The sequence below is a fragment of the Rhinatrema bivittatum genome, chromosome 5, assembly GCF_901001135.1.
Source record: "Rhinatrema bivittatum chromosome 5, aRhiBiv1.1, whole genome shotgun sequence".
Lineage (NCBI taxonomy): Eukaryota > Metazoa > Chordata > Amphibia > Gymnophiona > Rhinatrematidae > Rhinatrema > Rhinatrema bivittatum.
Window position 1 is genome coordinate 334,843,808 of NC_042619.1, and position 12,396 is coordinate 334,856,203.

A 12,396-nucleotide genomic window follows, 5' to 3' on the forward strand; every position below is an offset into this window, starting at 1 on the left:
ATTAAGCAAAGATATGCGGCATAAAGCACCGAATGCCTAATTTAACGCTCCTTACTGAAGTAGCTCATCCTTTTTAACTGTAGGCAACCTTCAGGACACATTACTATGAAACACTCCTTCCCCCAAATAAACGCCTTTTTGTTACCGAATAATAATGGCATCACCTATGTAATGTACGACCCATATTTTTTGTTATAGGTGCCCTTTTGTAAACCGTTATGATGGTGAATAACTTAATGACGGTATATAAAAACTCTTAAATAAATAAAATAAATAAATAGTACACAATCTAACTAAAGACCAGCAGCTCAAAGGAATTGATAACAATCAATTATCGCTCGATACTTTTGTCCAATTCTCTTCTATGAAATTAGAACATTTATTTTTACTTTTTAAAAACGTGACACCAGGGTTCTCGGAAGATACTCCGATTATTGTTCCACTTTGGTCCAACTTTGAGACAATTTCATCATTAGAGATTTCAGATATTGTTTCCCATTTAAACAATACCATCTGTCCTCTACTGAACATCTCTACTACAACTTTTAGAGCTATTTTTGAAGTTATCAAGACCTCAAATTCTCAAATAGTGAAAACTTCTTTATTGACTGGTGGTCAAACCTCTGTTAAAAAAGCCAAATTTAGATGCCAATAACCCAGCAAATTATAGACCAATTTCTTCACTCCCTCTTGTTGCAAAGATCATTGAAGGTGCTGTCCTAAAACAATTTACAGATTTTCTTGAGAACAATGAAGTTTTAAATCCACACTAATATGGTTTTCGACGAGATTTGAGCACCGAGCTTCTTCTTATTTCATTGATTGACTCTATAAAACGCAGTCTAGATCAGGGACAATAGTTTCTTTTGGTATCTTTAGATATTTCATCTGCTTTTGATTCTATTGATCACGAGATTCTATTATACTGTCTCCGAAAATGTGGTATAACAGGTTCAGTTCTTTCTTAGTTTAAGAGCTATCTTACTGATCGTTACCAATTATTTAGGATTAATCAACAATCGTCTGCTCCCCAGCTGTTAAAAGCGGGGGTCCCACAAGGGTTTGCCTTGTCGGCTATGTTATTCAATGTATATCTTGCCCCCATTACAAAGCTGTAGGCTATCGTTATTGACGGTTATAAACTTTACGCCGATGGTAAGGTGCAGAAGTCCTGACAGGAAACTGTAGACTCACTTCAATTTTGTATTGACACTAAAGCATTGGTTAAAACAAAATAAATTATCTTTAAATACTAAAAAACAGAAATACTATTAATTCATTCTCCACATTCTAAATTTTCTCAAGAGTCTATTGTCATTGACAACATGTCATTTCCTATCACTAAGCCTCTTAAGAGTTTAGGCATTCTACTTGATGCGACCTTTTCTTTTAAGCCACAGGTTAGATCGATCATTAAAACCAGATTTTTTAAACTCCAATTGATTGCTGGTTTAAGACATGTACTCTTTGATCATGATTTTCTACTGTTGTTTGGTCTATAATGTTCCCACACATAGATTATTGCAATAGCCTTTTTATTATTTTGCAGCCTATTCAACTTTTACTCAATGCTGCTGCTCGGCTTGTCCCGCATACAAAACAGACTGAATATATTTCGCTAATCCTTTGTAAACTGAATTGGTTACCTGTGCTTGAATGCATTGCATTTAAACTTATAATGACTGTGCTCAAACTTCTTAATTTAGATGGTTCTCATTGGTCAAATGCACTGCTATGCATTTACAAACCAACTAGAGGTTTAAGACTGGAAGATTGGGCATCCAAATGGCAGATGAACTTTAATGTGGACAAGTGCAAGGTGTTGCATATAGGGAAAAATAACCCTAGCTGTAGTTACACGATGTTAGGTTCCATATTAGGAGCTACCACCCAAGAAAGAGATCTAGGCGTCATAGTAGATAATACATTGAAATCGTCAGCTCAGTGTGCTGCAGCAGTCAAAAAAGCAAATAAAATGTTAGGAATTATTAGGAAGGGAATGGTTAATAAAACGGAAAATGTCATAATGCCTCTATATCGCTCCATGGTGAGACCACACCTTGAATACTGTGTACAATTCTGGTCGCCGTATCTCAAAAAAGATATAGTTGCAATGGAGAAGGTACAGAGAAGGGCAACCAAAATGATAAAGGGGATGGAACAGCTCCCCTATGAGGAAAGGCTGAAGAGGTTAGGGCTGTTCAGCTTGGAGAAGAGACGGCTGAGGGGGGATATCATAGAGGTCTTTAAGATCATGAGAGGTCTTGAACGAGTAGATGTGACTCGGTTATTTACACTTTCGAATAATAGAAGGACTAGGGGGCATTCCATGAAGTTAGCAAGTAGCACATTTAAGACTAATCGGAGAAAATTATTTTTCACTCAACGCACAATAAATCTCTGGAATTTGTTGCCAGAGGATGTGGTTAGTGCAGTTAGTGTAGCTGGGTTCAAAAAAGGTTTGGATAAGTTCTTGGAAGAGAAGTCCATTAACTGCTATTAATCAAGTTTACTTAGGGAATAGTCACTGCTATTAATTGCATCAGTAGCATGGGATCTTCTAGGTGTTTGGGTAATTGCCAGGTTCTTGTGGCCTGGTTTGGCCTCTGTTGGAAACAGGATGCTGGGCTTGATGGACCCTTGGTCTGACCCAGCATGGCAATTTCTTATGTTCTTATGTTCTTAAGATCATCTCTATTAAATTTGCTTGATATTCCTTCTGTACGGCAAGCACGTTTATTTTTCAGAAGAGAGACATCGTTTTCAATCGTTGTTCCATCTTTATGGAATCTCATCCCATTTGAGTTGCGTACCTTGGATAATGTACAAAAATTTAAAAGGCTTTTGAAAAACTTTCTGTTCCACCGCACCTTTAGTATATTTTAAAATGTAATAGCATTGCTGAGTTCTGTATCTTTCTGCCAGGTATGATGTATGATTCATCTCTAGCTCTATATCATCTATATTATCTGTATACTTAATATTCTTGAAATTATGGTTTCTATAAAATTCAATGACTTCTGTTTAATGACATTTGTTTGTTATGTTGTTGTTTTTATGATATTGTGTATGTCTGTTGTAAATCGCTAGACCTTTTGCATTAGGTGATCAATAAATTTTAATAAATGAAATAAATAAATAAATGAAATGAAATATGGTCTTTTGGGACCTTAATGTGGTGTTGGCCCAGCTGATGAAACCACCGTTTGAACCTCTGCGCTCCTCTACCATCAAGTATTTGACCTGGAAGGTCATACTCTTGATAGCGATCTCGTTGGCATGCAGGGTCAATGAACTGCATGCCTGGGTGACTTATCCACCCTACACAAGATTCTTCCATGACCAGGTGGTTCTACACACACACCCTAAGTCCCTGCCGAAGATGGTGACAGATTTCTATCTCAAGCAGTCCATTGTCCTGCCTACTTTCTTCCCTGGGCCTCATTCCAACCAAGAATATAAGAACATAAGAAATTGCCATGCTGGATCAGACCAAGAGTCCATCAAGCCCAGCATCCTGTTTTCAACAGAGGCCAAACCAAGCCACAAGAACCTGGCAATTACCCAAACACTAAGAAGATCCCATGCTACTGATACAATTAATAGCAGTGTCTATTCCCTAAGTAAACTTGATTAATAGCAATTAATGGACTTCTCCTCCAAGAACTTATCCAAACCTTTTTTAAACCCAGCTACACTAACTGCACTAATCACATCCTCTGGCAACAAATTCCAGAGCTTTATTGTGCATTGAGTGAAAAAGAATTTTCTTTGATTAGTCTTAAATGTGTTACTTGCTAACTTCATGGAATGCCCCCTAGTCCTTCTATTATTTGAAAATGTAAATAGCCGATTCAAATCTACTCGTTCAAGACCTCTCATGATCGTGAAGAACTCTATCATATCCTTCCTCAGCCATCTCTTCTCCAAGCTGTACAGCCCTAACCTCTTCAGCCTTTCCTCATAGGGGAGCTGTTCCATCCCCTTTATCATTTTGGTTGCCCTTCTCTGTACCTTCTCCATCGCAACTATATCTTTTTTGAGATGCGGCAACCAGAATTGTACACAGTATTCAAGGTGCGGTCTCACCATGGAGCAATATAGAGGCATTATGACATTTTCCGTTTTATTAACCATTCCCTTCATAATAATTCCTAACATTCTGTTTGCTTTTTTGACTGCTGCAGCACACTGAGCCGACAATTTTAAAGTATTGTCCACTATGATGCTTAGATCTTTTTCCTGGGTGGTAGTTCCTAATATGGAACCTAACATCATGTAACTACAGCAAGGGTTATTTTTCCCTATATGCAACACCTTGCACTTGTCCACATTAAATTTCATCTACCATTTGAATGCCCAATCTTCTAGTCTTCCAAGGTCCTCCTGCAATGCATCACAATCCGCTTGTGATTTAACTACTCTGAATAATTTTGTATCATCCACAAATTTGATAACAAGGGGAAAGTAAGAGGACCTTGACCATCTACCTGGACTGGATGGTAGGCCACAGACAGTTCACCCAGCTCTTTGTCTCTTTTGACTCTAACAGGCTGGGTGTAGCTGTTGCTAAGCAGACTCTCTTTCTTACTGGCTAGTGGACTGCATTTCCTTCTGCAACTGTGGGGCCACGTCCTGGCTCATACAGTCAGAGCCATGGTGAATTCTGTGGCTCACCTGTGCACAGTTCCAATAGAGGAGATCTGCAAAGCTGCAACATGGAGTTCTCTGCACATCTTCGCAGCTCTTTATTGTCTGGATAGGGATGGCTGCCGGGATAGCAGATTCGGCCAGTCTGTCCTTAGGAACCTCTTTCAACTATGAACCCAGCTCTTCCTACATAAGGCCCCTGGTTTGGGTTCAGACTATCCCAGCTGTTACCAGTAGCTCCTCTATTGTGCCTGTTGGCATCTGGTTGGTATCTGTTGATCCCATTATTTTTCAGGGCCAGCCTGTAGCTAGAGATTCACCCACATGTGAGGTCTATCATCCTGCTTGTCCTAGGAGAATGGAACTGGGGTCCATGCTCTCTTGGAGAACCCGACTCTGCCTCCCAGAATGCATCTGAGGTCCATGCTGTCCTGGAGGACCCTACTCCGGCTCTGGGTCTGCCACTAGGTTCACTCTCTAAGTCTTCCACTTGGGTCCACACCCTCCTAGGGGACTGATCTGATGATGGGATCCTCACCCTCCTGGGGAACTGATCTGCCGCTGGGTCTCCTTCCTTCTGGGAAACCACTCAATCGGTCGCTGGGGTCATCATCCTCCTGGGGGACTGCTCATTTCGATCTGCTGCTGGAGTCACCTTCCTCCTGGGAGACCGCTGGATCAGCCGCTGGGATCTTCTTCCTCTTGGGGGACTGCTCAATCTGCTGCTAGGGTCCCCTTGCTCATGAGGGACCCAGAGTCATCTCCCAAACTGCCTCTGGGATCCCCTTCCTTGTGGGGGACCCAACTCCACCTCTGGATCTGCTGCTGTCCTTCAGTTCTTCTTCCTCAATAGGAAGGTTTTCCCAGGCTTGGTTTTAAAGCTCCACTGGGCTCATGGCTTGAATATAATTCAGTGATTCAGGCCCTTAGTAGTCTCAGCTTTCAATAATTTCAGCTCCAATAAGCTCATGGCCAGTCATTCGCTGTTACCCCAGCCTGGATGGATCACTTCTCAGCCAAAAGGCCAAACCCAAGCAGGACTATTGAAAGAGAATATGTTCACACCCTTTCATCCTGCCTGGCCTTTTTTTCTGTTGTCTGAGAACTGGGTACCCAAGAGTCCTACTCCCTTTGTTAGTCAGGATGAGAATATGTTGTTTCCTAGGATTGTTTTTCAGTACATTTGTCTCATAAATCCCTCTCTCATTCAGAATTCTCCAGTGTAGGACTTTTCCAGTCATAGTTCTGCAATTTAGGATTTTTCTATCCTTTGATTTGAAGTGATATTTCATTGCATTTTACCAACAGTATTAAGCACTGTCACAGTAAGGGATCTGGCAACCTTTTCAATCTCATTCTGGGTTTCCTGCATTGTCCTCTTTTTCTTCTCTGCTGCAGTTCACTTAAATGGTAGCATGCTCTTTACCCTTTCTCCCTTGTGAGTGGGGTTTCACTTGGATCTCTTATAGTTAGCAGGGTGAGCTTATCAGCTAACTATCAGACAAATAGCTGCCCTTGACTTACCTGGCTAACTAAGCCGAATAAGGCTAACTTTTGGCATTAAGGGCCTCATTTACTAAACATTTCTCCCATAGTCAAAGAATGGAAGAAAAGTTTTAGTGCATCAGGCCCTTAGTTGGCAAGATAAGTAGCTCTACCCCTCACTTATCTGGATAGCTATTTAGCTGGATAAAGAGCTGGCTGAGTGGCGGCTGCTAAGCATGGCCAAATATTCAAACAGTGCCACTTAGCCAGTTAAGTCAGTACATAACAGCTAAGTGGTGTTGAATATTGACCTTAGGATTTCTGACAAATGCTGACTCTAGGCTCGTCCACTGGGCCACACTTTCACTGGGCCTCACAGAAATCCCATCGTGTGTTGTAGGACTTCCTGATGTGGCCCTCTGGCTTTATTTATAGACCCTTTTGAGTGGATATTGTGGATCTATCAGTTCTCTTCTTCTAGGAATCGCTCACTAGGGAGTTTCACCTCCTTTTAGTGTCTTCAGTGAGTCCATGCCTCTTCATTATTTATTTATTTAAAATTTTTGTATCCTGCTTTCTGGTATTGCTGAGACCAGAGGACAACATCATAGAAAATAGAAATACATGAACATGACTTTAAAACAACATATGGAAGTAAATATTCAGCATCATTTGTCAAGCTAACTTCGGACTTAGCTGGACAAATATTGGAGTTTGAAAATCCTACCACCCTGACTAGCCCTGAGTTAGCCAGATAACTTTTTATTTGACTAAAAAGTTATTCAGTTAATTCAGGAGCAGGGCAAGAACATTGCAAAGTGGCATGGATTATCTGGCTAAGATAGCTGGATAAATGCAGATTTTCAATGTTATCTGGATAACATAGCTGGATAATTTTAGGATAAGTTTATCCAACTAACTTTCCTAGCCAACCAGTAGCTGAATATGGACCTCAAGGTATATATGACGTTAAGCATAAATTATTACCATCATAAATATTAATAAACAGTCATTAAACACAGCCAATAAATAAATTAAACAAATACAGTAATAAAAATAACCAGTTAATAAAATTATACGTATGAGCAACATGGAAACACTACCCCATCAATTCCTAAACTGACCAAAATAAAAATGATAGGTCCTTCAAAAATTTCAAAAATGGAACAGCTACTAATTAACCTCCATTTCAGCATTCTAAAACCTCATCTATCAATCATTAAAAGCTTCTTAAAATGCCACGATTTTATCAGCTTTCTGAATTTACTCTAGTCATTCTCTAAATGACAGTCTAGCCCAATGAATTCCACAAAGTGGTTGCCGCACAAGAGAACTCTCTGTTTCGTTTTAAATGCAGATGAACTACCTTGAATGAGGGAACTACCAAACAAACCTCATTCTTAGATTTTGAGGAGTTGCACGGAATATAGGACAGCAAGTGAGATTTTAACTACTGGAGGCACATGCCGAAGATCTTAAATGTCAAACAGCCTATCCTACACTCTGTTTCCCATTTTATAGGGAGCCAATGTAATTTTAGAAAGACCCTGCACCTAATCCCAGAAACAATGCACACAGCAATGTTCTGTACCAACTGAAGACTCTACTGTGAGCTTGCAGGAAGCTCCATATACAGAGAGCTATAGTAATCCACCCAGGACAGAATTATCACATGGAAAATAGTAAGGCCACAGTATCAGGTAGATTGTAAAAGTGTTGCTCATGCAAAAACGGCCCCATACATGCCTATTCGGGCCATGCGCAAGCAACACGAATTTTAAGAAACTTTACTGCTGGTTCTGATGAGGCTCAAGTCTGAAGATTTTGAGCCAGAGGGGTCATAAACACTGGAGGAGGTGGAGAGAGATAAAGAGAGACCAAGAGACAGAGACTCTGTTAGAGAGACAATCTGACACTTTATATATCTCCCACTGTACTTTCAACTCAGGGTGGGGGGCGGTGTTACAGTGGTCTGCCTAGGGCACAAGGGTCTGTAACCCTTGTAACACTGCCCCCCCCAAAACCCACCCTGAGTTGAAAGTGCCCCTCTTACAGTGGGAGATATATAGAGTGTCATATCCCTCTCTATTTTGCTTTCACTCTCTCTCTTTCTCTCTCACTCTCTCCATGCTCACTTGTGCGAACATGTTATTAAAATATGTGCATAAAGATTGCACACATACACGCGGCAGGGATATTTTAAATGATACGCATATACTTGCAATCACAATATAAAATTAAGCGTATTTTTGCTCACAAGCCCAGTATGGGTGTTTATGGGCACTCACACACTCCTTTTAAATTTTGCCTGTTAGTAAAGTGCATACAACTTGCCAAAGGCATGATTCTTCATTGATAATTTGGAGTCCATGGTTATTCCTATGTTTCTTCCATTTTCAAGACTAAGGGGAAGCCCACTAGCTGAATATTCAAATTAGAGACTGGAGGAACAGACTTACTAACCCATAAGAACTTTGGCTCAACAGGATTCAAACTAAGCTTATTCAGAACTATCCAATTGCTGAGTGCTTGTAGGCACTTATTTATCTCAGTTATTGATTTTTCCTAGTCAGCAACCCATGAGAAAATAAACTAGATATAATCTGCATGGATCTTATATGAGACACTCGTAGTCCTCAATATAGCAAATCTTTGGCCTTTATTTCTGGCATGCCCATCTTCTCTCTCCCCTCTGTTCTTACAGTTTTCTCTCTTGGGTGCTGATGGTGGAGGGAGGGGGCCGGAAGGGGGATGGGGTGAAGTTGGAGCTTTGATCCCTCCCTGTCCTGAAACTCTAGGCTTCTCCCTCTTTTTTATTTCTGCTAACTATATCAACACTAATATGTTTGCATCCCTGGGCAGTCTGCTGTCTTTCTCCTGCCTCCTTCTTGGTCAGGCCACAGGGAGACTCAATTACAGACAGCAGAGAGATGCTGAAGGAGATCTCAGCTGGGGAGGATATGAACTACAGAACGTGGACTCATGGAGAGATGCTGAGGGGAATTTCTCAGCTACAGACTAAGGAGAGATGCTTGGGTGGAGGGCCAGTCTCTTAGGGGTAGAAGGGTGGTCTCAGCTCAAGACTGCAGAGAGATGCTGGGGTGAGGGGCCCTCATCTATTTTGCTGGTGGTTCTCAGTTTTAGTGTGCACATAAATGCCTGGGAGACTGACGTGAGTCGCTGGAGCCTTAATTAAAGACTGTAGAGAGATTTTAGAATGGTCTCAATTACAGATTGAATAGACATGCTGGGGGTATCTTTTACTGACAGGGTTCTGAGTTACAGAACTGGATCTTCCCTGTCCCTGGCAACCCCCAGCCTATCTCAGGGACATCACTCTATTTACAACCCTGTCTCTGAACCAATGATTTTTGTTTCAGAAAATGGATCGGAACCAGGATGGGGTTGTCACCATGGAAGAGTTTTTGGAGACTTGTCAGAAGGTGGGAAAAATCCTTAATCCTCCCTCCCGCTGCCCCAAGCCACACCTGTCTGGTTACAGAGTCATCTTTTTTCTCTTTTCCATTCTCTCTCTTCCCCCATCGCATTTTCCCTATTCTGGCTTTTATATTCTATAGTCATCACTGTTTATGTTTTCTGTGCCCTCATTCCTCACCTGGGCTGCTTGTCTTTCTCTCTTCCCTTCAGGCGCCCTTCAAACTCACATGCCTTTCCATCTTTTCACTCCACTCACCCAAGCATTTGTCTGTGTCTGGGAATGTGGAAGAGGAACAGAGGCAAGAAATGAGGGAGAGAGTGATAGAGCTAGAGGGGTAAGCATAGAAAAGAAACTGCAGCGAGGAGGAAGACTGGGAAGGTAAAAAGATGTGTGTGTGGAACAGTAAGGGAGGAGAAGAGTGTGCTGAAAGAAAATGGATAGAGATCGGATAAAGGGAGTGAGTGTGAGAAAGTGTACAGGAAAGGTAAGAGTGTAAAAGAGTAAGAAAAGAGGTGGAAATGAGTAAAAAGTAGGGATGTGCAGCCAGAAAGTATTCGTTGGATTCGGGATACGTATTCGTTGGGGCCTAGATACGTTGCATTCGTTCAATGGTGCCCCGATATGTTGATACGTGCATTTGTTTTCCGGTTTCCATTAAAGTCAATGGGGGAAGTATTTGCAGCCTATTTTTGGCTGTAGAATTGGGGTTTTATCAATTTTGATGAAACTTCTGGGGAGCAATCATCAGAACAACAAAACAGCTCCAAGGTACTTAGACTGTGGCAAAGTGGCAACAAAGTGGCATGAATAGCCAAAGGTACTTTAAAGGGGCAAATGGGTACCAGGAGTGGCAAGAAGAGAGCTTTCATAGAGGCGGAAAGCAGTAGCGAGAGCTTCAAAAGAGAGCACCGATAAGAGGTGCATGAACCCTCGAAGGCAGCACGACAGGCAAAGCGGCAAGACAAGTGGCATCAACATCCTACAGCACAATGAAGGAGGAACATAGCAAGCAGAAAGACTAGCACCAACACACTGAGCAACCATGATAGTGGCCAGAACACCACTAGGAGTTGAGTGAGTCATCTGGTGTATGGCAGCAAGGCACAGAGGCAGAGGGTAGATACAGGCTGGCTACACCCGGGGAGAGTTCCCTTTCCTTTGTGCAGGAAAGGGCTCCCTAGAATGGGTTCGCCCCTAAAGTGGGGTGTTTCCGTTGACATCTAGTGAGCTCTCGCTGGTCTTTTAAAATCTGGTAGAGATAGCAGATATACAAAAGAGAATATTCAAGGCCAAGGCGGAGGAGGTTACAATGTAAACAGCAGTTCAACATGGGTCAGAGGGTAGATACAGGCTGGCTACACCCAGGGAGAGTTCCTTTTCCTTTGAGCCGGGAAGGGCTCCCCGGAATGGGTTGGCACCTAGAGTGGAGTACGAGCCTTCAAAGTGTGGCGACCTGGAGCATGGTCTCACTGTGTTGTGTTTGCCACAGTCTAAGTACCTTAGAGACCTTTTCTTGTTCTGAACGTGGATCAACAGGTGGCAAGAGATAGGCTGCAACAACAGGGAGGGTTCCCGTTCCTTTGAGCAGAGAAGGGTTCTCTGGAATGGGTTGGCCCATAGAGTGTATAATGGTACAAATTGTTAGGATTTGCAAACAGGTCATGACTTCATAAGCAAGACGGAGGAAGTTCTCTTCTCTGCCCTGAAACTAAAGGAAACTGTTTTATTTAAGGATCCATGCTGTGAAGGATTACTAGTTTGAATTGTCAGAGACTGAGGTTTCCCTTTGCAACGAGGGTTCAGCCGTTAGGACTGGACATAAGGCCTAGACGAACAGGCACAGCAGTCGAGGACAGAGGTCAAGCCCATGTAGGGCTATAAGGCCTGGATGGACAGGCACAGCAATCAAGGACAGAGGTGAATCCCACCTAGGGACATAAGGCCTGGACAGTGGACGGACAGGCACAGCGTTTCAGGTCAGGCCCTTGTAGAGACGTACGGCCTGGACAGTGGACGGTCAGGCACAGGGTTTCAGGTCAGGTACATGTGCTGCAGTGCTTATATTATCTGGAGCATAGGAGGCAGTTGGAGCTGCTGCAAGGCTTTCACTTGCTTTTATTCATCTTGCCATTCACAGGGAAAATTTGGAAACCCAAGCAAAGGCAGGCTTACTTTCAAAAATGCTAGCATTTCCATCAACTCTGGTGCCAGCCTTGAGGGGTGAGGGCTCATGATATCCCCTGTCACTGAAAAGACATGTTCACTGGGCACACTGGTTGGTGGACATGACAGATATCGCTGACCCACTTTGGCTAGGTGTGGCCAGACAGTGGACTTGTGTGCCCAATATGCCAGCGGATCTGCCTGCATGTTCTCTGTCGGCTCTGAGATACCGTGTCACTGACAGCTGTGCTGGTGTCTCCTTTGCTTGGGTGGGCTCAGAGTCATTCATGCCAGTGGCTTTCTCTCTCACCCGTCGCACAACAGATGAATCTTTATGGGCAACATACCTTTGGCATTCTGAAGTGGAGGAGGAGGTACTATCTGTCGCTGACAGAGTGCTGCTCCTGCTTGGGCTAGCAGCACAACTCTATAAAGTACCCGCTGTTTCCACCTCTGCTTCACGCCTAATCTGTCTCTGCCTATGGCGCTCCTGTTCACGGAATTTTGCTAACAGCAGGTCCTTCACCAATAAGAGACAATCGTACTGTAGGGCAAGTTTTCCTTTCACACGGGGATCACAGACTGTGGCAAGCATGTATGTGTTCTGTTCTGTTAAAGACCTTAATCTCTCTTCTACCTGCTGCTGCAAAACGTTCAGA

The 12,396-nt window shown here is 42.7% G+C and overlaps 1 protein-coding gene across 1 annotated transcript in view; it reads left to right on the forward strand.

The window, feature by feature from the left end:
• The window catches only part of KCNIP3 (potassium voltage-gated channel interacting protein 3), a 465,763-nt gene that overhangs the window by 382,877 nt on the left and 70,490 nt on the right, over positions 1 to 12,396 (forward strand). The window contains exon 7 of the mRNA XM_029603301.1: positions 9,516 to 9,578. Within this exon, the coding sequence (XP_029459161.1) occupies positions 9,516 to 9,578 (63 nt within the window). The remainder of the gene's footprint in view (positions 1 to 9,515; positions 9,579 to 12,396) is intronic.